A 24,208-nucleotide genomic window follows, 5' to 3' on the forward strand; every position below is an offset into this window, starting at 1 on the left:
ACACCTACCTGCTGAGGGGGAATTACATGTGGTAGAATCTAGAGGCTCTTTCAAGAGTAAAACTTTGAATGAGCACTCTCTGGCTCACATTCTAGGGAAGAGAACTGTCCACATCCTGTCCTGAAGTGTGCTTTCTAGTCTCCACGTCTCCACTGTGATCTCCATTGCAACCATGGAGAGAGGTGACAACTGATATTAGCTCTGTGTGTGTATGTGTGTTTTGGTTACAAAATAACTGCCCTGATGTGAGTGTCTGTACAAGAAATGCCATTTGGCTCTGTCTTCCATCTCAGGAACCTGTCTTTGTTTATGGGCTCAGCCCTAGTTCCAGGGCCCACTTCCATGATCAGTAGACATTTTCTTTTTTTTTTTTTTTTTTTTTTTTTCGGTACACGGGGCTCTCGCTGTTGTGGCCTCTCCTGTTGTGGAGCACAGGCTCCGGACGCGCAGGCTCAGCGGCCATGGCTCACGGGCCCAGCCGCTCCGCGGCATGTGGGATCTTCCCGGACCGGGGCACGAACCCATGTCCCCTGCATCAGCAGGTGGACTCTCAGCCACTGCGCCACCAGGGAAGCCCAGTAGACACTTTCTAGATCACTCTCTTATTCTTTAATAATCTATGTGCATTTTCGGTGCTACACCTTTATATCTAGGAGGGATCGATTTCTTCCATAAGAAAGGGAAAAGTCTTAAATTTTGGGTTTCTTTGTTTAGTTGGTTTGGTTTTTGACCTTTGAACACAAAAGGCCTTGTGAGGGTAATGTTCCTTCATGGTGTGTCTTGACCCTTAGCTCCTCCTCTACCTGATCCCCACTGTCTTTGTCCCGTTCCAGGCTCTTCAGAGCAGGACATCACATTTAGACTGCTTCATCCCTCCTTATTGTCCTTTCAGTCTCTGAGCATTCCTGCTCAGAGTGAGCTTCCTGAAATATCATTTACATCGTGTACCTCCCACCCCAAGCCCTACTTAAAAACCTACAGAGGCTCAGTGTTGGTTATAGTATGAAGTCTGATCTCCACAATCGGCCCAGGCTACGTCTTTGCCTCTTCCAGCCACCTCTAGCCCCACCACATCAATTCTCCATTCTAGCTGTGTACTTGCCCTAAGGACACCTTTCCTGCTGAGCTTCTTAAATCCTACCCACCCACCAAAGCACAGCTGCAGCCTACCTCTCATCTCCCCAGATCCCTGGCTATAAGGCATAATTCATGTTAAACACATCTCTGTTTCATAATGTAGGATGGTTTGGATCTAGGGGAGAGTTAGTGTCCAAAACGACATTGAGCAGTGGGCGAAGCAGCTGTGCTAAATCAGATGGAACGCCTCTGCTTCTGGCTTAATGGAAATGAAGGCTGGGATTTGTGATTCTGCTCTGCAGCTGAACAGAGGAGAAGGGGGAATGGCTGAATCCACCATCAAAATGTGCCTGGGGAAATTTATTTTAACAAAACCTATAAAATCAAATTTTATTAAAACTAAATAGTGAAATTAAAGACAGCAATGCCTTATTTGACAGTGCTTGGTGGGATCTGACCCCCTCATAATGGGACCTTTGTAGAGTTAAGGAAGTTGGATTTGGATATCTTTGTCTAAGAAATTGAGATTTCTTTAATTCTTCCGTCTTTCACAGATTTTTAGGAAACTTCTTTAAGCATATTGTAGCACACTGAATTGCAGTGTTTTCCTGGAAGGTCAAGGTCTGGATGTATATTATTTAATAGCTAGCTTATGCTCTTTTAGTTTTCCTTATTATTTTACTGTGCTTGGCTTAGAAGATGAGAAGGTAGATCCATCCTTCCATTTACAGACACCAGTTTGAAATTGATTAACTCAGTAGAGGGCCTTTGAGCTTCAGTTTCTTTTTACAAAATTACAAATCTGATAGATCTCCTCTTTTAGTATGCAGAAGGCCGGTAATACGCCTGCCAATCTGTTGGCCCAGTTCTAGGACACTGCCAAGAGCAGCTTGGTCAGCCGTCCTTTGTCCAAACTCAGAATAAACCAATGGAAGGCCAAATAAAGCAGCAGTAAGGGGTTGGAGCAGGTGGCGCCACCTGTATCCATCTAATTCAAGCCCATGTAATCTGCCACTTATATGTGAAAAATCAGAGAGTGAGTCAGAGTATCAGTGAAAAGATGGATGTGGTTCTGGCTTATGCTCAAAGCCCATCATGGAAGAAGATTACCACTAAACCTAGTGCTACTGGTCCTGGAAACCCAGGATTTATCCAGTGAGCTAGAGCCATTTCTACATTACCTATGCAAGTTGGGATATTCTTGATCATTTACAGCTGTGTGTGCCAGGACATAAAGGGCCTAATTAAATGTTTATTACCTGTTTAAAATCTTCAGTGCAATGAAGATGCCTGCCAGCCTTTAGGACTTTACCTTCGGATTTATAAGAGGATGTGGACTGTGGATTTCATGGTTGGGAACAGCTCTCTCCATATGGAACCCTATAGGAGAGTCCTTATAGAGTTACACTGGAGGAAAACTGGCCTCTGGTTCCGAGTGCTGATTCCCTTCCAGCTGCATGTCAACCTGACAGCCAACGAGATGTCGACTATGCTTACTTTTCTGTGAGAAAAATGAGTGAACCAAATCCCAGGAACATTTTTGTAACTGTTGGTGGGGGGTTGGATTAAGAGAAGCCCTAAGTCATTTCAAACCACATTTGAGGCATATTAAAAAACTTCTCATGTTTCTACTTCATGAAATATATCAGGAACTTACAGGTATGAAAGATTTCTCACCAGAATATTCTTTGAACTAAAAATAACTAAAATGTGGATTAAAGGTAAAAACAACATCACAATAAATAACAGATTATACTGTAAGTGGAGCAAATCATAACAATAATGAGTGAAAATCTTGTGAACCATTCTTAAAAATTGATTTTGAGAAGTTGACAATTTATACCATTTTCTAAATTGAGGGGAGAAGTGGCCAAAATATTTAAAATTTTTAAGAATTGAATTTTGAGTCAGTATTTGCTTTCTAATTATTTACAGTGTAAATGGAAATATTTATTGCTCAGTTCCTCTAGTGAAGCCATCCTTGACTCTGGAATGTGACTCAAGATGGATATTTTTTTCTTTTAAAATGTATTCTCTAATTTTTCTTGAAGGTTTCCTTTCTTACAATTTCTAGGTAGTAAAATTTTTCAAGTCAGAAATGGAATCTATTATTTGACTGCTGTTGAGTTACAGTATCACAGGCAAATGTTTTCAGTCCGCCTCCCAGATTAGCAAAATAACTTGCATAATTGTCATTTTAAAATGCATTTGATTTTGACATTAGTTTTTCTCTTACCCTTATGTTTATCGTTGAGAAGACCCCCGGCAATTTCCAATGTGTGTAAGCCAAAGCCGTTCTTTACAGTAAACACGACTCCTGTTCAAGGGAAGCATCCCCAGCAGTGGGGGTTATTTTAATGGACATGCTGTATTACTTTAATCTAACCCTTTTACCATCTGTTCTTCCCATAACAGTGAATGAAAAAAAAAAAGGACATATTTTATGTTTCAGGGTTACATTAGTAAAAAGTAAGATAAAAGTGATTTAAAAGCATGCATATGTTCTTAGTACAATGCAGTCTGCATCTGTGATGTTTTTTCTCATGGTTCAGATACAAATCAAGAGGAAAGCTGCTCATGCCCGATAGAGTGAAAGTTTTTCATGGAAAACAGGACTTTACCATAAGAGGGTCTCTCTCTATATTTTACAGCTAAAAATGATAAAAATAAAAACCTCAGTGAGCTGCCAGAATAAAAGTAGATAACTGTAGCATCTATTGTTGGGACATCTGGTGTTTTTCCTGAGTTGGCTTGCTGCCGCCACATCCAGATGAATGCAGAGCACCTGTCTGGAACATGCTCTGGAGGCAGGAATGAATCTCATGACTGTTTTCAAAAGGGGAATATCTGTGTTGTAATTGTGGTGGAAGAACGCTTCAGTGCTATGAGGATGTAACCGAGGCTGTGTGGTGTTGGTCTACTGGGGTGTAGAGGTTGGAGAAAAACCCCTTTGTAAGAACATGCTTAGGGACCTGAGATCCATTCCTGCATAGAGGGTAGGATACTGCTGTCTTTGTTATCTAGGTATCTAAGTCTAGGTGAGTCCAGGATTCTGGAAGGAGTAAGGGCTCTGGAATTGCATCTCTCCTCTTAAACTTCCTAATCATGTGAACTTGGGCAGTTCTGTTTTTTGTTTTGTTTTTTTTTTTTTGAGCTTCATTTGCTGCATCAGGAAAGGGATTAATGATACTTTTAAGATGTTGTGAGCATTTAGTAAGATAATGTCTGTGGGATCTCAGTATGGTGACCAGAGCATAGCAAGTATTTGATAATGGTAGCTATCGTTATTGTCATGGGCATTAGTTAGCATAGGCAAATCATAAGGTAAATTGCCTCTTAGTCATAGTTCACTTTCCCTTCCCAAGCAGCTACAATGTTAAAAGAGAGTGATAGCTCCCTTCTTTGAACTCCTAAACGGTACTGTTTTTTTCTTCATTCAGGCCCTTGCCATTTTTCAACTTGTATTAACGTTATGTTCTGTGGGTTATTTATACCCCTCCTAATATGAACACCTTGAAGGTGGGGCTGTATTTCTCACATCACTTGGCACACTGCCTTGCAAATACTAGGTACTCAATAAATATTAGAATGAATCATAGAATGAATTATTATAAATAGTTCCCATTGAATGCATATAAAACCCCAGCTGATGGCTCAGACCTTTAACCGGATGAGGTATCAGTCTCTTCTAGAAAGAATGATTCTTTCATGAGCCCTGAATCTCAGAGAGGAGCTGGGGGATGTGGCTGGCATCTGACATCCATTTCTGGCAGGCATCCAAGCTCTTTGCCAGTCAACGTTAGCCCACCTTTGGTGGGTGGCATTTGGTTTCATAGTTATTAGAACCAGGGCATCCTTCGTCTAACTCTTTTTTTTTTTTTTTTTGGCCGTGCGTCATGTGGGATCTTAGTTCCCTGACCAGGGATGGAACCCGCGCCCCCCGCAGTGGAAGTGCGGAGTCTTAACCACTGGACTGCCAGGGAAGTCCCCTGACTCATTTTTAAATTTACCAATATGAAAGCCTGTTTTGAAAATTAAATTTTAAATAAGAAATAGGGGTAAATTAAGGTGCAGAGTATTCATAATAGTAACAACTTTTCTAAGAAAGAGAAACAGAGATTTCCGCAAAATTAACCAAAAATTAGTTTCAGTGAACTTTCTTTGTTGATGTAACCTAATTAAAATAGGGAATTGAATCATTCAGTTTCTTAGCTTTAAACAAAGGAGGAAGTGTTGTTACCTTTTCAAAGGAAGAAGAGCAGATATTCTATAGCTCCTAAAATGTGATTTTGTTTTACCTGAAAATAGTCTAGATATCAACAATTGCTAGGAGAACCAACCACAGGTTCCAGCTAGCTAATCGATCATGAGTGTCACTCTCTCTCCACCCTTAAAACAGATCTGTGGGCTTTTAGTCAAAGTTTAAGTGATAAGAATCGTTGGTACCAAAGAGCAGTTCAACTTTGAAAATCAGAGCATTTGGAAGAAAAGGCCCTAATGTTTAAGTGATTGGCCAGTGGCCTGATTTCTTTTTGCAGCTGGGATGTTGATTTTTTAAAAAATTTTTATATTGAAGTATAGTTGATTCACAATATTGTGTTGGTTTCAGACGTACAGCAATTGTGATTCAGTTATATGTATATATAATATATTTCAGATTATTTCCATTATAGTTTGTTATAAGATTTTGAATATAGTTCCCTGTGCTATACAGTAAATCCTTGTTGCTTATCTATTTTATGTATAATAGCTTATATCTGTTAATCCCATACTCCTAATTTATCCCCCACCTTTTCCCTTTGATAACCATAAGTTTGTTTTTTATGTCTGTGAGTCTGTTTCTGTTTTGTATATAGATTCGTTTGCATTATTTTTTAGATTTCACATATAGGTGATATCATATAATATTTGTCTTTGTCTGAGTTGCTTCACTTAATATGATATTTTCTTGGTCCAGCCATGTTGCTGTAAATGGCAATATTACATTCTTTCTTATGACTGAGTAATATTCCATTGTAAATATACACCACATCTTCTTAAACAGATCATCTGTTGATGGGCACTTGGGTTGTTTCCATGTCTTGGCCTATTGTAAATAATGCTGCCATGAACATTGGGGTGCAAGTATCTTTTCAAATTAGAGTTTTTATTTTTCCCAGATATATACTCAGGAGTGGGATTGCAGGGCCATATGGTAGTTCTATTTTTTGTTTTTTAAGGGACCTCCATACTGTTTTCCATAGTAGCTGCACCAATTTACATTCCCACCAACAGTGCACAAGGGTTCCCTTTTCTTCACAAGAGATGTGGATTTCTTTATCCTTTAACATACATGTTTTATCTCTGGCATGTCTGTAGGATGGGACTGAAAATATGGCCTCTAGATCAACCGTCCCCAACCTCTTTGGCACCAGGGACCGGTTTCGTGGAAGACAGTTTTTCTGCGGACGGAGGGTGCCTGGGGGCGGGGCATGGTTCATGCAGTAACACGAGCAATCGGGAGCGGCAGGTGAAGCTTCACTCGCTCGCCCGCCGCTCACCTCCTGCTGTGCGACCGGTTCCTAACAGGCCTTGGACTGGTACTGGTCCGCGGCCTGGGGGTTGGGGACCCCTGCTCTAAATAATACAGTCTAGGGAAAAAAATCATTTTTACAAGATGGTGATATAACTATTCCTGTCCACCAAAGTGAAAGTCGTTAATCAAGGACCTTTACACAATACATACGTATCTGTAACATTTGCATTTTTTTAAAATTTATTTTATTTTTGGCTGCATTGGGTCTTTGTTGCCATGCGTGGGCTTTTCTCTAGTTGCGGCAAGCGGGGGCTACTCTTCGCAGTGGTGCGTGGGCTTCTCATTGCGGTGGCTTCTCTTGTTGCGGAGCACGGGCTCTAGGCGCACGGGCTCTGGTAGTTGTGGCACACGGGCTCAGTTGCTCCGCGGCATGTGGGATCTTCCCGGACCAGGGCTTGAACCCATGTCCCCTGCATTGGCAGGTGGATTCTTAACCACTGTGCCACCAGGGAAGCCCCAACATTTGCATTTTTAAGAGTACTTTGATACGTATTATTTATTTGATCTTCCCTGTAATCATATAATGCAGGTAGTCTGTTCCTATTCTGCAGATGGAAAACTCAAAGCCCACAGGAGGTGATCTTTTGTACAAGTCATGTTGGATGATAATAGATCAGGGTCCTCCCATATTTGAGTTCAGTGCGGTTTCTACTGGAATCCCTAGTTGATACCTTAAAATTACATTTTTTATGCACAAAATATTAATCGTTAATGAAAACAAAGATATTTAATTAAATTATAGCTTTATCAGAGCATGTCTCTATTTCTTCAGAAAAATAAGTTTTAAAAAAAATAGTCTTTTCCCTAATCATTCTATAAAAATAAGATATGTTTGCTATGTAGGATTTTTTATTTTAAAACACTTACTTTGAGGGAATTCCCTGGCATTGCAGTGGTTGGGACTTGGTGCTTTCACTGCCAGGGCCCGGTTCCATCCCTGGTTGGGGAACTAAAATCCTGCAAGCCGTGTGGCACGGCCAAAAAAAAAAAAAAAAAAAAGATTTTATACATAAAGAAAAATTGCAAGAACAATAAAGTATTTTTGCCTACTAAACCTTGGTTCATCAGGGCTTGACATTTTGCCATATTTGCTTTATCATATTCTCTGGGTCTTTTCCCGTCTGCCCTTATTATTTATTTCTTCTGAACCATCTTATAATAGGTTCCATATATGATGCCTCTTTAACGACACCTTACTACTTCAATGTATATTGCCTGGTGTAATGGTTTCTTAGGAGCGGGAAACTGCCGTTTCTGTTAGCTGTTGCCAAATTCCCCTCCATAGCGGCTGTATCAGTTTACATTTCCACCACCGATGCATGTGAGGGAGTACCTTGTTCTCCACACTCTGCCAAACAATATGTTGTCGAGCTTTTGAACTTGGGCTAATCTGATGGTTAAGAAATAGTATCTCAGTGTTTTAATTTGCATTTATCTTATTCAAAAGTTAAACATCTTTTCATATGTTTAAGGCTATTTTACTATTTTTTGTGAATAGTCTATGTCTTTTGACCATTTTTCCTTGTGCTTTCTTTTAGTTTCTTTTGTTATTTTTCTAGCTTTTGAATTGAGAATTGAATTTAGATTTATTCTTTCATTTTTACTGATTTAGATATCTAAAGCTATATATCCCATAAATCCAGATATGTAGTATTTTCATTATCCTTTTCCTGGAAATTCTGTAGTTTATGGTTTATTTGCCTATTTTCCCCAGGAGTTAATAGTTTGGGGTTTTTTTCAGGTGGAAGGGTTTTTTGGTTGTTTTTTTAATTGTTCTTAATTTCTATTTGTTATTCATTGTGGTCAGAGAGTGTTGTTTATAATACTTCTACTTGGTGAAATTTACTGAAATTTTCTTTGTAACCTAATATTTGATTAATTTTGATGATTATTCATGTATGCTGAGGTTTATTCTTTATTATATATAAAGTTTGATATATAGCCATAACATTTATGATTTTGTTTTTTAAGTCTTCTGTAGCTTTTCTTGTTTTCTTTTTTTTTTTTTTAACCTACTTTATTTGTCTCATACTGAGAGTGGTGTCTTAGTCTCTTACTATTAGGATATTTCTCCTTGTATCTCCTATAGTTTCAGCTTTATGTAGGTGGTATCACCATGCTATTTGATGCATAGACAGAAAGGCAGAAAAAAAGAAGAAAGTTTTTAAGCAAGAGAAGGACATCATTAGATGAGAGTTTCAGAAAGATCTCTGAGGTGGTTAGGTTCTGGGAAGCCCCAACACCAAGCCAGGTTGGAGGTTCATGGGGCTCGTTTGTTTTTCCTCTGTCAGGAAGACATCAGCATCAGAAGGACGGAAAGCAGCTTGGTGGTTTCTAGGTGCTGGAGAAAATGGGGAGTTATTGTTTAACGAGTAGAGTCAGTTTTGCAAGATAAAGAGTTTTGGAGATGGGTGGTGGTGACGGTTGCACAGGAATGTGGACATACGTAATGCCACAAAAATGGGTAAGATTGAAAGTTTTATGTTATGTGTATTTTACCACAATTAAAAATAATTTTAAAAAGAAAGGGAACAGTTAAAGAGGACCTGGAAGTGGGAAAACATGTTGTCATAGACATTCATGTATAGGTTTTTGTTTTTTTTAATAAATTTATTTATTTATTTTTGGCTGTGTTGGGTCTTTGTTGCTGCCCGTGGGCTTTCTCTAGTTGCGGTGAGCAGGAGCTACTTTTTGTTGCAGTGCGTGAGCTCCTCGCTGCGGTGGCTTCTCTTGTTGCAGAGCACAGGCTCTAGATGCACAGGCTTCAGTAGGTGTGGCACACGGGCTCAGTAGTTGTGGCGCACAGGCTTTGTTGCTCTGCGGCATGTGGCATCTTCCCAGACCAGGGCTCGAACCCGTGTCCCCTGCATTGACAGACGTATTCTTAACCACTGCGCCACCAGGGAAGTCCCTATAGGTTTTTATATGAATATAATTTTCATTTCTCTGGAAAAAGTGTCCAGGATTGCATACAGTAGGTGCACATTTAGGTTTTTTAGAAAGTGCTAAGCTGTTTTCCAGAGGGGCTATACCATTTTACGTTCCTACCAGTAACGCATGAGTGAGCCAGTTTTCCTTCATCATTGTCAGCACTTGGTATTGTCGCTATTTTTTATTTTAGCCAGTTTAATAGGTATGTGGTGATATTTCATTGTGGTTTGAATTTTCCATTTCCCTAATTGCTAATGATGTTGAGCATTTTTTCATGTGGTTATTTGTCATCTCTTTACCTATTGGGTGAAATGTGTCTTCATGTCTTGGGCACATTTTAGTTTTTTATTGTTGAGTTTTGGGAGTTCTTTGTACATTCTAGATGCTAGTCTTCTTTTATGGAAATGACACTTGTCTGAGGGTGCCAGTTTGGATTTTGCTTGATTTTGGATCCCTTTCCTGTGGCCAGTACTGAGAGCCAGTAAGTATTGACTTGTCTTCATATTTTGGCATTTACTTGTGCTTTTCTTTCAGAGGATAACTGTCTTCATTTTGCCTATGTCCTAATCTCTCTCTCTCTCTCTCTCTCTCTCTCTCTCTCTCTTTTTCATGTAGTCTCTTAAACATCTCGGTACCCTACTCTACTCTCTGTACCCACAGGCTCATAGCAGCTGCTGTTGGACTTTCTTTTTTTTTTTTTTTTTTAACTTATAAGTAATTTGAACTTTGGCATATTCCCTGCCTCCTAGTAATGCTGATAACATGGGTCACGTGTGATTTAATCAGTGCTCCGTGATGAACTTATAGTTTCTTGGGGGAAGATGTGTGAAGAGATTCAGATTCAAATGGATGCCATTATCCTTCCTGCTCAGAAGCCTCTAGAATGGAATGATTTATTGACCAAAATACCTCATTATCCCTATAAAACTTGTGTCATAATGGGATACTTGGGGGGAAATTGATAGTGTAGTAAAATTATAACTGACATCATAACCTTTCCCTTATAATCATGACAATAAAAATTCTTGGTCTTGGATTATAGTTCTAACTAATTATCTACTTTAAATAAGTGAAATATAGGAACAGGCATAGGGATCATATGTTTCAACAGTAGAAAGGATAACAATAATTATATCATATAGAATATTAGAGCTGAAAGAGAAGTTCAAGAAAGACTAGGGCTTCCCTGGTGGCGCAGTGGTTGAGAGTCCGCCTGCCGATGCAGGGGACGCGGGTTCGTGCCCCGGGTTCGTGCCCCGGTCCGCGAAGATCCCACATGCCGCGGAGCGGCTGGGCCCGTGGGCCATGGCCGCTGAGCCTGCGAGTCCGGAGCCTGTGCTCCGCAACGGGAGAGGCCACAACAGTGAGAGGCCCGTGTACCGCAAAAAAAAAAAAAAAAGAAAGACTAATCTAACCCTCTATGTCATTCTACAGCTGAGGGAAGCAATTTTCCTGAGGTTTCCCTGAGAGTTACTAGCGAGGGTGTCCCTGGAACCAAGTCCTCTTGGCTCCCTGTCCCTTGTGCCTCTTCCATTAAATGGTCCCAACTCTGGTTCAGGCTTTGGTAGGTTAAGTATCATCATGACCATTTTCCTGTTGAGACAAAAGAAATCAAATCACTTGCCCACGACTGTACATGTCATTAAGTAGCAAATGCAGCTGCAAGGGAGACTGGGCGGCTTCGCATGCAGCATTCATTCACACGCTGCATATATTGCCTGGCTGCCTTCCTCCCTTTCTGCCCTCTCTCATTTCTCACATACTTAATGAACACCTGAACTATTTCAGATCAAATTATGGGGTGGTAGTGTTAATAGAGTGTGATCTGTTTTAAAGGGTGGACGTGGCTCATAGGTTTTGTTTTGTTTGTTTTTTTGTTTTGGCTGTGCCGTGTGGCATGTAGGATCTTAGTTCCCCGACCAAGGATCAAACCCATGCCCCCTGCAGTGGAAACACGGAGTCTTAACCACTGGACCACCAGGGAAGTCTGCAGCTCACAGTTTTGATGGTGCACACAGGTTCAAGTTTACAGGCCTTCTCTTAAAAAACAAAGATTTACGGCTAGGCTTTTCCTCCGTACCTCTAAAGCAGTGGGAGGGCTCAGTCTAACTGAACCACCCAACTTCTGCCTGCTTGAAGGGCAATGCCCTTGCTGCGGTGGTTTCCTGATTATCGACAAGAGGCTTATCTGTCAAATTCTTCTTTGGGTGCTCTTGAAATGTGTACCTCAGGTACGCCAGGGTTGCCTCATGTTGAATTTTCTTTGTCAGCGAAGGACAGAATGTTCTTCTCTGCTGCGCCAATAGCACTTTCCCAGGTACACTCAGGGAAGGCTTTTCCCCCTCTCAACAGGGCTCAAAAGTCTTGACTGGAGTACTTCAGAAATAGGTCTGGTTTATACTTTTATAAAAACAAGCAGAGTCTGGGCAGTTCCTAGTGTGGAATAGCACTGATGATCTGAATTTTTCCTAGGCAAGCACATGGATGGTGCTACCAAAGGGCAAATGGATAGCACTTTGGTCCCCACTCAATAAGGAGAGAGGGTGGCAATCCCCGCTTGGTGAAAGTGAAGGTGGCATCTTATGAAAAGAGAGGTTGTTGTTCACGGAGAGAAAAGGCAGATAGCAGGTGGAGGCGTGAGGTGGAGAAATGGAGCTCGGGGTGCCTCGATGTGTCCATCCTACAGGCCTGCGGGAAAGAATTGATATTTTCTGGTTTTTTTTTTTTTTTTTTTCGGTACGCGGGCCTCTCACTGTTGCGGCCTCTCCCATTGTGGAGCACAGGCTCCGGACGCGCAGGCTCAGCGGCCATGGCTCATGGGCCCAGCTGCTCCACGGCATGTGGGATCTTCCTGGACCAGGGCACGAACCCGTGTCCCTTGCATCGGCAGGCAGACTCTCAACCACTGCGCCACCAGGGAAGCCCTGGGTTTTTTTTTTCTTGATGGAATATGCTGATAGTCCATATGTACATTTGGAAAATAATTAAAGTAATATTAGAAATGGTCATGGAAAAGTCTTGGACCTGGAATTGGCTGGAACTCTGTCCTAAGCATGCTGTATTTATCAGTGTACTTTGGAGTTGCCCCAGAGGAGCCTCTATACCTCATCTCCCTGGCTGAAAGGGACCCTGGGAGGAGCTGCTTGTTTGCACTGAGCTGGGAAGAGCTGGGGATTCTTCCTCTTGTTCAGGGTGGGGCTAGTAGGAAGGGGAGAGTTTGCCTTGTCCTGTGAAGAATTCATCATTGGTCAAATTTGCTCAATTAGTGTGTGACAGGTGAAGAACACTGGAGCCTGGGAATGTCACCTCTCCCTCCCCACTTTCTCACCACCACACGGGCCGGTCCCTCTTTCTTCTTGGGGCTAAGAAAGAGAATGTAGAATGGACTTGGATTTATATTTTGGTTCCTGAGACTGTAAAGCAGCTCCTGCCACTTTTCTGGAAATCTCTCTAACGTTGAAACTTTTTTTTTCTCCTCTCTTCCTTACCAGTATTTTCTCTCAAGTGTAAAACCACGGTTTAGAGTGCAGCCTTTGAGACCAGATAGACTGTGGCATCTTATTAAAACTCAGTGATGCAGTGTCCTCATCTATAAAATGGAGCTGTGTTACTGTCCAGATGGTTATAAGGATTCATTGATATAATATACAGTGAGTAGTTAGCATATTGCTGGGCACACAGTAAGTTCCCAGTAAATGACGTCTATTATTATTAGAGCAGGTAAACTCTCTATGGTACCTAGAATTGTGTTTGGCATTAGGTAACCAAAAACGGGTAGAAATGATTCTATTACTGATTTTAGTGGCTCTTGAGGAACTTCAAACTGAGCGAACCTCCTAGGGAGGTCCTCAGAGCCTTTTTTGTTTTCTTTCAAGCACCTGACCAAATACTCTGGCAACAGGTGAGCAGCGTGATTCCAACAACAGCCTGCAGCTGTGCTGTCCTGATGAGCCTGTGCATATTTGAAGTTTCACTTTAGAAAGCAAGAAACACATCCTAGTGAACAGGCCTAGCTTATATGGGGCAAGACTTTTCCAAAGTCACATTGAGACTGAATTAAGTTAAGCATTTATTCACTACCTTGCCATGTATCCAGCATGGCCCCCAGAGAGCTAACAGTCCAGTATGAAGCCGTAAAACTTATTTTTGTATTGCTTTTTAAGTAAGAAAAAATGTGAAAAGTCAATAGGAATAAAATATGGTGCTCTCTTGGACTCTCCCTTTGGCAGTACCATTTGTGTAGTGATGGAGAACTTGGGCTTGAATCGTTGCTCTGCCACCTGCTCACCCTGTGGTCTTGGGCAAATCATCTCTGCTCTTAGGGCCCTAGCTTGCCTATCCATATAATGGGTTACTAATATCTCCACTTAAGCGCTTGTAAGAATTATGCGGAGTAATTCACAGGAAGTACCTCCAACAGTGCCTGGCGTTTAGTTCAGTCCATGTTTGTTATTATTAGTTTTATCTCCTCCTTCCGGCAGCCGAAAGGATTGTCTTTTGCAGTACCATGACTGACTAGGTGATCCAAGTCAGGGGTGTCCAGAGTGGTGATAGGGTCTTATTTTGGTGCCTTAAGCCCAATATGATCTTAAGGGTGCTTTCAGACCTTGGGGCCTTTTTTTTTTCTTTCTTTCGTTTTTTTCTGTTTGTTTGTTTTGTCCTTTTGCGGTACGCAGGTCTCTCACTGTTGTGGCCTCTCCCGTTGCGGAGCACAGGCTCCGGACGCGGAGGCCCACCGGCCATGGCTCACGGGGGCCCAGCCACTCCGCGGCATGTGGAATCTTCCCGGACCGGAGCACGAACCTCTGTCCCCTGCATCGGCAGGCGGACTCCCAACCACTGCGCCACCAGGGAGGCCGGCCCTTCTTGCTTTCTTTTGAAATGTACTTTTCTCACCCTCTCGGTTTCAGTACTCGGGATTTCCCGCGGAAAGATCTGAATCTGATCACGACAGCCAGTGGGGCGGCAGTCCTCTGACAGACGCGGCCTCCCCGCAGCTGCTGGACCCCGCGGACCGGCCGGGCTCTCAGCACGACGCGTCGTGCGCCTACAGGCAGTTCTCGGAACGCGGCTCTCTCTGCTACGGCTTCGCGCTCGACCCCTCCAGGCTGGTAGAGGAGAGGCATTTCCACACCCAGGCCTGCGAGGGCGGCCGGTGTGAGGCAGGCAGGTACTTCCTGGGAGCGCCGCAGGCGGGGAGGGAGCCCTGGTGGGGCTCTCGCGCAGCCTTGCCCCTGACCAAGGCCTCCCCGGAAAGCAGAGAAGCTTATGAGAGCAGCATGCCTCACATCGCCTCGGTCCACAGGATCCACGGTAAGGGCGGCTCCAGCGACTCCAGCGTTGCGCCTCTGGGCAGATTTATCCTAGTCCAGCTTTGACCCTGGAGTGATCCCCACCCAATGGTTTCCTCCTTGAATTTGCAAATCAGAAACTCTAACCAATGGGAATTTAAAAACCAAATCCACTCTTTTGAGGTGTATTAATGTTGCTGATGTTTGCTAAATACATTTGTTTCGGGCAGGCGAGTAAACATGATTCCCATTTTAACACCAAGGAAAAAAAGAGTAAAGAAATTAAAGTGAATTGTTAAGTCTATTGAACTTGTAGTATGTATGCATCTAAATTTCCTGTGTATTATTTTCTTCTGTATTCTCACCCTTCCAATGTGGACCGGAGTAGTTTGGGGCTCATCTAGCAGGGTTTCTCAATGAGGGCACTATTGGCGTGTTGGGGAGGCCTGCCTTTGTTTTATGGCCGATCGCTCACGTCACAGGTGTTTTAACCTCCCTGGTCCTCTGGGCATGAAAGCCAGTAACTGTCCCCTTCCCCCATTACATGGCAACCCACAGTATCCTCTGTGAGTTGAGGATGCAGTGAGGTGTGGGACCCATGGGGATTTTCACCTTGGGATTATTACACGGCTCTACAAACACACAGAAATGGGCGCTGCAGTTAAAGCCTTTAGTGTTATTAATGGTCTTCTTTGTCCATTTCAATGTAAACTGGTCAGGGAGAGCTCATTCTGTCCATTCCAAGCTTAGGTCCAGGCAGGTCTTGAAAACCCTTCCCATTTTCTTAAAAGTCAGTGACACTAAGGTGGATCCAATGGCCGTGCTATTACTCTTCTTGCTGTGTCTCTAGGATAAGAAATGTCCCAGACACTGTTGTTCTCACACATAGAAGTCTCCTGCACATACCCCCTAGGCACTTACTGTTTCCTATGAATGGTTTTGCTTTGTTTCCATTTTTGCTTTCTATTTTTCTGCTTTTACTTTGAATTTCTCTAGTTTGGTAGCCTGGGAATGAAAACCCAGGGCAAAGGGCAATTGCTTACCCAAGAATGGAGTGAAGTGAAAATCCTGCCTTAACCCCCCACATGGTCAGGAGGAAGATATTAGAAATAAAATGAGAAGAAAAGGGAAAAGGAAAGCAATGACTAGTGTGATCCCAGGCTTCTCTGTTGCATTAAGCAGTTTACAGCTTTCATATGTCCCTTCCTGTTTCTCTTCTCTCTTCAGACTGTTTTGAGAATAACGTAATTTATGGAATAATATTTTAGATGCACTTTTCCTCCATATTAGATCTCTTTCCTTGTTTCCCAGAACAAGTTGTTATTAACATTTAAAATACTTATGCTTATTTCAGAAGCAATATCAGGGTTACTGTATGATTATGTGTGAAACAGATTTTTTTTACCACTGGATTTGAGAAGGCAATGTTTATATTTTTAATTGGAAATATATATATATATATATGTATATATCCAGGCACACATATACACACACACTCTTATATGAGTATGTATACATATTTTAAACCTTCAAATAGTTTAATAACTTCAAATAGTTTAATTACTAATGTTAGAGCTTTATTGTAACTCTACTTAAGAAACATGTAGCAATTTTAACATTTTAGGTGATTAGTTGGAATTGAGAAACTAGTCCAGCCTATATCATCATCTTCCTCAAACCCAATGGAAAGCATTGTCTAAGCATCACTTCAACATAACACTTCTCTAGACAATAACAGAAACCAAATCCTATGTATTTTTCTTTTATTATTTACAGTCAGACAGGTCCAGGGATGTGCATCCATGGACAAGTATAAACATACTTTACTGTCTTGCTAATTGGCATTCACAACCCACGAACAAGGTTTACCTTCTAGAAAACATGTTATAAACTTCATCTGCACTTAAAAGCCACTGAGAACTATGAATTCCAGGACAATATGTTGACACTGTCATGTGAGCCTGTGTCTGTTTCAAATATCGGTGCATATATTAAAATGGAAAAATATAAGGTTTCTTTTAATAGGAAAAAGAAATACACTTACAATACTGGGGGTGATTTTTGAGACCACTTACTTTTTACTTTTTCTAATTTCTAGGGCGAGGTCATTGGGATGAAGATAGTGTGGTCAGTTCTCCAGACCCTGGGTCTGCCAGCGAATCAGGTGACCGATATCGCACTGAGCAGTATCAAAGTAGCCCACATGAACCTAGCAAAATCGAAACTCTGATCAGAGCCACCCAGCAAATGATTAAAGAAGAAGAGAACAGGTTGCAGCTGAGGAAAGCCCCCCCAGACCAACTGGCTTCCATTAATGGAGCTGGGAAAAAACACTCCTTCTGTTTTGCAAACTACCAGCAGCCCCCAACGACAGGCGAAGTCTGCCACAGCTCCGCTCTTGCCAACACTTCACCATGTGACCACATCCAGCAGAGAGAGGGAAAGATGCTGAGCCCCCGCGAAAATGACTACGACAACAGTCCCACAGCACTGTCGCGGATAAGTAGTCCCAATTCAGATCGCATTTCCAAATCCAGTTTGATCCTAGCTAAAGACTATCTACATTCGGATATGTCTCCTCATCAGACGGCAGGAGACCACCCTGCCGTCTCTCCAAACTGCTTTGGCTCTCACCGGCAGTATTTTGATAAGCATGCTTACACATTAACTGGATACGCCCTGGAGCACTTATATGATAGCGAAACTATTAGAAACTATTCCTTGGGCTGTAATGGCTCACACTTTGATGTAACTTCCCATCTACGGATGCAGCCGGATCCAGCACAAGGACACAAGGGAACATCTGTTATAATAACCAATGGAAGCTGATGTTTTTTCTAAAAGATTTTGTTCTTTAAGGATCTCTGAAACATATTTATCATTTAATGCCCCATTACCAGCATTTACAATGCCACAGATTGTTAGAGTGGATAATTTAAGTTACTGGGTATTTGACATGTGTTCTTGTGAAATCAAAGATAACAGCACTGGCATTCAGGGTTATACACAGGTAATGGAGCTAAAGTGAATATACAAATTGCCCCTCTATTTATATGGGAACCAGGATAGATAAATTTTGAATTGAAAAATACTTGTGTAGTATTAAGTGAGCATATATATCACATGAAAGGACCGATGGATGACAGCAATCATTATGATGATCCAGTGAACTTCATACACACAGATCACTCTCCACAAACTGCTATATATACTTTACATATGGAAATATAGACTATATATCATAAATATACCCCAAGTGGGTAAGTTTCCTTAACCCTAGTGCATTAAGCATCTTAAAGAAATTTCCATTCCCAAAATAACTAAGAAAGAGATATATCTTGTAAACTGCTTTCTTCTTTGTGGTTTCAACCATCCAGCTCATTTCGTTCAGGCATAAATTAGGGAAATGGTTCTGGATATGATACAAGAATGAGTTTTCACCTGGCATCCATTATAAGCAATCAGGAAGTGGTGATTTTTCACCTTACTTTTGAGTTAGACAAAGAACAGGATCACACTGACATAGCGGTAAGGGTTTTTCTAAGTAAAAACACTGAGATATTGGGACACATATCAAAAGCCTGGTGTGCCCAACTGGAAATAGATTAGTAGAGATGGAAAGGCCAGAGGCAGAGAAAAATGAAATGATATCTCAAAACAAACAAGTTCAGGGTCAGCATATATAATCAACATATTTGGGGCTTGTAAAACTAACCAAATAAAAATTCAAACTAATTCACCAAGAAAAAAAGGCTGATAAGTGCAAAAAACACACACACACACACAAAACTAAGGGAAACCAGTGAATGCTACATGACAGCAGTGTATTTGAACACATTTCAAAGCACAGATGTGCAAATGGGACATGTGGAAAGCCTCAGGAGAGGGTCTAAGATAAAAGCCTAGGCTGACAGACAGGTGGTTAGAAGGGTACAAGTAGTACTCTGACTGAAGGAACAGGCAAAGCGTTCATTATTCCATATTGTTTGTAAACAGCAAAAACAAACTTGGTCTCGAGTTCATGTGATACAGTAGAAAGACCAGCAGACTAGATGCAGAGATCTCTGAGTTCCAGTTTGACCCTGCCTGTAACTTATTTTGGGAGCACAGATGTATCACTGACCACACCTGGGCCCCAATTTCTTTATCTGTATGGCAGCTCTAAAGTTCCAAGGGTCTGTGGTTCGTTCTTGCAGCAGCACTGAACTTGTTAACCAGTTATCTCTCTGCTGTGAGTTGTCAAGGCTCATCATTCTGGCTTACCTGCACTCATACAGAGGTCTAGATGCTTTGAAACTTAAGCAGGTGCATGGGCTCTTTTAGGCATATTATAGTTACAATCAACTTTCTAGTTCAGCCGAGGTATAGATGGTAGAAACTGATGAGGGAGAAGAAAAATAAGTAAGATTTATAATGCATCATTCTCTAGTAATCAAAGCAAAGTGACATAAGTGATTAGAGAAATTTTATAGAAAATATTTTCTAGGAGTCCCATGCCTGAAACTCTTGCCATATGGAAGGGGGGAGGGAGGTATTAGAACTTACATTTTGAAGACAGAACATGACATTGAACACTCAGGGATTGGTAGTATATTTTCATCATTTAACACAGTTATTTGGCAGTCCAGAGGCAGGTGACAATCTGAATGATGGTAATCTGAGAGATGAATATGGTTGTTTGTATGTGAGAAAGGAGGCTACATAAAATTAAATAAATAGCTCTTGGGTATGACAGCAACGTTTGTGCTGTAAATGAAAAAGGTGCACGTGAGTGAGAAAGTTAGTGGTTATCATATATACTTTCAAAAATGTTAAAAGAACAATAAAAACTAAAATTTGAACCATACAAGCAAAAGTATTTATGGAAAACCCTGGAGCACTTAAAATGGATTTTTGATCAATTTGCAACATGAAGTAAGGTTTTCTGAATGCTAAAGTTTTTGCAGAATTCTGTAGATGGACAAATGGTTCAAAGGCACAGATATCTCAAGAATATGGAGCATTTTGGAAAGGAAATCTACACAGATGGATTTTACTAATGGATACACATTCTACCAAAAATGTCAAGGACAGATGGTATAAAAGAAATGGAATCTTAAGAATCAAGAAAAATGAATTGATATGAAAGAAAACACTGTCATAGTAATTTCAGTGGGATTTTCCTATGGAAGATAGTTAACTGATGAAAGAAATAAATTATGAACTCTACAATTAGGGGGTAGTCAGAAGGAATAATGCTCTTTAAAATGGTATGACCAATATTTTTAAGTGAAGACAGAATTAACTGAATTACATCTTGATTAAATTTTTGGTAGATTGATCCAGTTTCAAACACAACCTATTTATTTAATTTATGTCTCAATAATTTTATGGTAGCAGCTTTATTACATTACATATAATGCCTATATATGTATGTGTATGTTCCCATTTAAAATTAGACTTAAATTGGCTTTAGTTTTAATACTTGATTTCCGTAACTTTGCTAAATGCTGAGAATTGACTGAAATAGAGAAGTATGATTTTTATATCACTTTGGGGATTCATAAAAATGTGTTATATCCAATTATTAGAACAATATGTAACCATTCATTAGATGATGCAAACCTCATGCTTTCTAGTAATAGTAGGAGTATCTTTGTATCCCATTTTACCTGTCTGCCCTACCTAATTTAAAAATTTGGATGACCAAAGAAATAAATGAATATTTCCCCATCTTCCTTGGGAAAATTTAGTTAAAACTATTATTGAGAATATACAGATTTGATGTATTATATTTGGATGCATAATATTAATGTCACAATCACTACAGGTCAGACATTTAGGTGTGTCACACAGGTTTTTGTCATACTGTGCTGAATATAATGGACTAGCTTTTTCTAAACTGTGATTGCCTGATTTAGGATAATACAACACAGGGCTGGTGTGACATTCAATATGAGACAGGGTGCAATAAATGATTTGCCTTCAGTATTATACAGAAAATTCATTTATTCTCTTTTGATTATATTTTATAGGACTAGAATATTTCATGGGGTGCTATCCTTAATTGTTCCTACACCCTGCTGCCACATGCTGCTTCTGGGCAGAGAATCCCACTTAAACTAGGCTTTAATGGGCTCTTCTAGAAAAGGATAATATGCTTCATTTTCTTGTCTTTTTAATGGTGGATGAGGATCAAGTCAATAAAAGATCATTTGGAAAATATGTATAGACATTTTAAAATAAAAAGATTTTTTTCCCAATACCTAGACCAAATAAGTTTGATAGAAGACACTACAGCTAGAGAGACCTTCTGAATACAGATATAATATTTTATAGCTCTCTTGCTTTCTTTTAAGAGCTGGATGTTACTAAACTATTCAGTGCAATTCTATTAGTACTAGTAGTATTTGGAAATGACAGAGTCAATGCTGATGTTTGGAAAACTGAGGATTTGGCCATTTTGGGGTCACTTACCTTGCCCAGAAGAATAGCTTATGCTTCAATGTACTCTGATTTAAAAAGTTTGAGTGCCCAGATTTGGTACCTTCATTCACTCAAATTACAGGACAGAAAGACACATCTTGTTTTCTTAATGACTTAATAATGAATGTGAATCCTATGGTTCTCCAAATAAGTGATTCAACTTTCATGTCAGTGTCAGCTTTTGTGAATAGGAATTTGTCTATAAGACAGCAAAATCAATTGGTTAGTCCTTCCTGGAAAATGCATTGTGGATAAAACATTCATTTTCATTCTAAACCTCAAATGAATGACAGAACAGCTATGGACACATGCCTAGAAAATATTCTTGGGAGAAATTTCTGTGTGGGGCTCATTTCTTGTGCACAGGAGTTGTACGGGTAATGCTGAACTCAAAAAGTGAGATTGTGCTCATATCCAAATAGGGTTTGCTCAGAATTCCTTTTCTAGGACGGTATGCAGAAAGGCTGTGTGTATGTATAGTACACACACACACACACACACACAACACACACACATGCACACACAAGCAATTGTAAAACAAGTAACAAAGTTCTATTCTGCTGTGCTCCTTAAAAACTGATGGTTCACATAAGAAATCCTGACTGATAATTTAAACCAAACATTTATCATTTTATTTATTACAGTTCTGCTGCATGGGAATTTGCTTTCATAAGCCTATATAGTTTGTCCTAATTTGCTGATCCGGAGCACATTTAATCACAGTTGAATTTGTACCCAACAACCCTGGTGTGTTTACATTTCAAAAGAAATGAAATTGGCATGGAAAAAATTTTAGAAGTACTGTAACTTTTTTCCAATATTTTTCCCCAAAGGGAAATATTTCAAAAAACGAAACATATGAGTAGGCACTTCAAAAAAAGATAAAATATTTTATGTTTGTTTTTTGACTGACATGCTATAAAAGGATTATATTTGTGAAAGAAGATACTGATTGCCAATATTTCAAATACCATCTTGCAATGTATAGTTTTTAGTGATATCATAGTATAAATCTGTAATTTGAACTTTTACTTTGGAATGTAAAGTAGAAAATATTAGCTATGTCAATGATATCTTGCAAAGTGTTCCCATTTATAATTATTTATATTGTAAATAGCTTTCTGAAGTAAATTCGAAGTTAATGTGCATAAAATGTATTTATTATGTGAGGAATTTTTTGGTTTAAAATATAGTTACCAATATGCAGTTTGAGTCTGAATTATTCATTGAAAGGAAAATTTCTATAGGACAAAGACTGTCAACTAGAAGACTAGCAATGTAAAGAAATAAGGATTGTTTTAGCTCTAGATTCTCTTGAAATGGGTAACACGCACACACACACACACACACACACACACACACATTTTAAGAGACCTAGTAATAGAAGCTTACACATATGCACAGTAACTATTAGGTAACGGATCTGATTTTCATTAGACACTGGAGAATGGTTTCTCAATTTTTTATTAGAACATCTTAAGCAGGACTTCTTTGGTCTCCACTTTGCTAAAATAAAGTGAGAAATTTGAAAGTATAGGTTACATGTTTAATGTCCAAGGGGGAAAAATAAAACCTATAATATTGAGATTATCTAATTTGAATATCTAAAACTAGTTTTAGATAGTCTAAATTGTCTCATGGATATGGCCAAATCCTTATAAATTGTCTAATTTAGACTATCTAAATTAGATAGTCTATTGATTATCTAGTTTTGAATATCTAAAAACATAGCTTGAATAACTTTTATTTTGGAATCCAAAGTATTTTTAAAATTTAGAAATTAGGAATTAAGGTCAAACAAAAAATAGATTGCCAGGTGGTTCTCTCTTTTTTCATTTTCATGCCCCCAACATGGGAAATCCGCCTCCAGGGATTTCTGATTTACCTCGATGTATTCCAGAAGTTGTCAACCATTAGCCAATTCAACAAGGCTACACGATATAGTTTTAATTCATTGGAAATGTTATTTGTATTTCATTAAGCTTTTTGACAAAGCTGCACAAAGTATTGCCATTAACATTACAGCATTTATCAGATATTTTCCTACATGATCCCTTAAATACTTGTTTTAGTGCTTTCATTTCTGAAAATAAAATTGTTTTCACCTACTTTACACTTCAAAATAACTGCACTTCCAAATTAATTCACAACATTTATGGAATTCATATTATATGCCCCACATGGGATAGACACCAGAATCTTTCTCATTGAAGGACATTATAGGAAAGCACATACGGAGGGTCTTTGATTTTCCTGATGCGCTTTGAAAGCGCAAATTCTTTAAAATGACAAGCATTTATTGAATCATCATGTGCCAGGCATTGAACCAAGCTCAGATTATCACTGAAATCTGGATAGAGACCATCACAGAGGGAAATACCAATATGCTCTATTTCATTGATGAGGAAAGGGAGACAGAGTGATTAAGTAACTTAGTGACACAGCTTAAGTAAGTGGTGGAGATGAAGGATGAACCCAGGCAGGTTTACTCCACAACACTACCTTACCTAATTCTGCTTTCTTTATATAAACAAACAAATAAATAAATCAAGGAAGTGAAAGAAAATATTGTCTAAATGGTTGCAGAAAACAAGTCCCTCAATCCAGTCAGCAGTGGTTCCAGTAGCCCGATGCGTGGTGTTTGGGCTGGGTCAGCTCATTCTCCATTATCACACTGACACGTGACGACGGGTCCAAAGAAGACAGAGGCCGAGACTGCTTCTTCCTTGCACGATAGTTTGCCTTCCTGCTGAATGAGTGTTCTGATGTTTCTCTTAAATAAGTGTGATCCCAAGAAAAGTCCAGGGCTTAAATAAGCTACAGGCAAATTATCCTCACAGGAGCCCCGTGATAGTTGAAAAAAAAAAAA

At 40.0% G+C, this 24,208-nt stretch overlaps 1 protein-coding gene across 1 annotated transcript in view; it reads left to right on the forward strand.

The window, feature by feature from the left end:
- The window catches only part of SIM1 (SIM bHLH transcription factor 1), a 65,946-nt gene extending 48,243 nt beyond the window's left edge, over positions 1-17,703 (forward strand). Inside the window, exons 10-11 of the mRNA XM_060167805.1 lie at positions 14,494-14,896; positions 16,973-17,703. Of these exons, the coding sequence (XP_060023788.1) occupies positions 14,494-14,896; positions 16,973-17,703 (1,134 nt within the window). The remainder of the gene's footprint in view (positions 1-14,493; positions 14,897-16,972) is intronic.
- The last annotated feature ends 6,505 nt before the right edge of the window (positions 17,704-24,208 follow it).

Source organism: Lagenorhynchus albirostris, chromosome 12 (assembly GCF_949774975.1).
Source record: "Lagenorhynchus albirostris chromosome 12, mLagAlb1.1, whole genome shotgun sequence".
NCBI classification, from domain to species: domain Eukaryota; kingdom Metazoa; phylum Chordata; class Mammalia; order Artiodactyla; family Delphinidae; genus Lagenorhynchus; species Lagenorhynchus albirostris.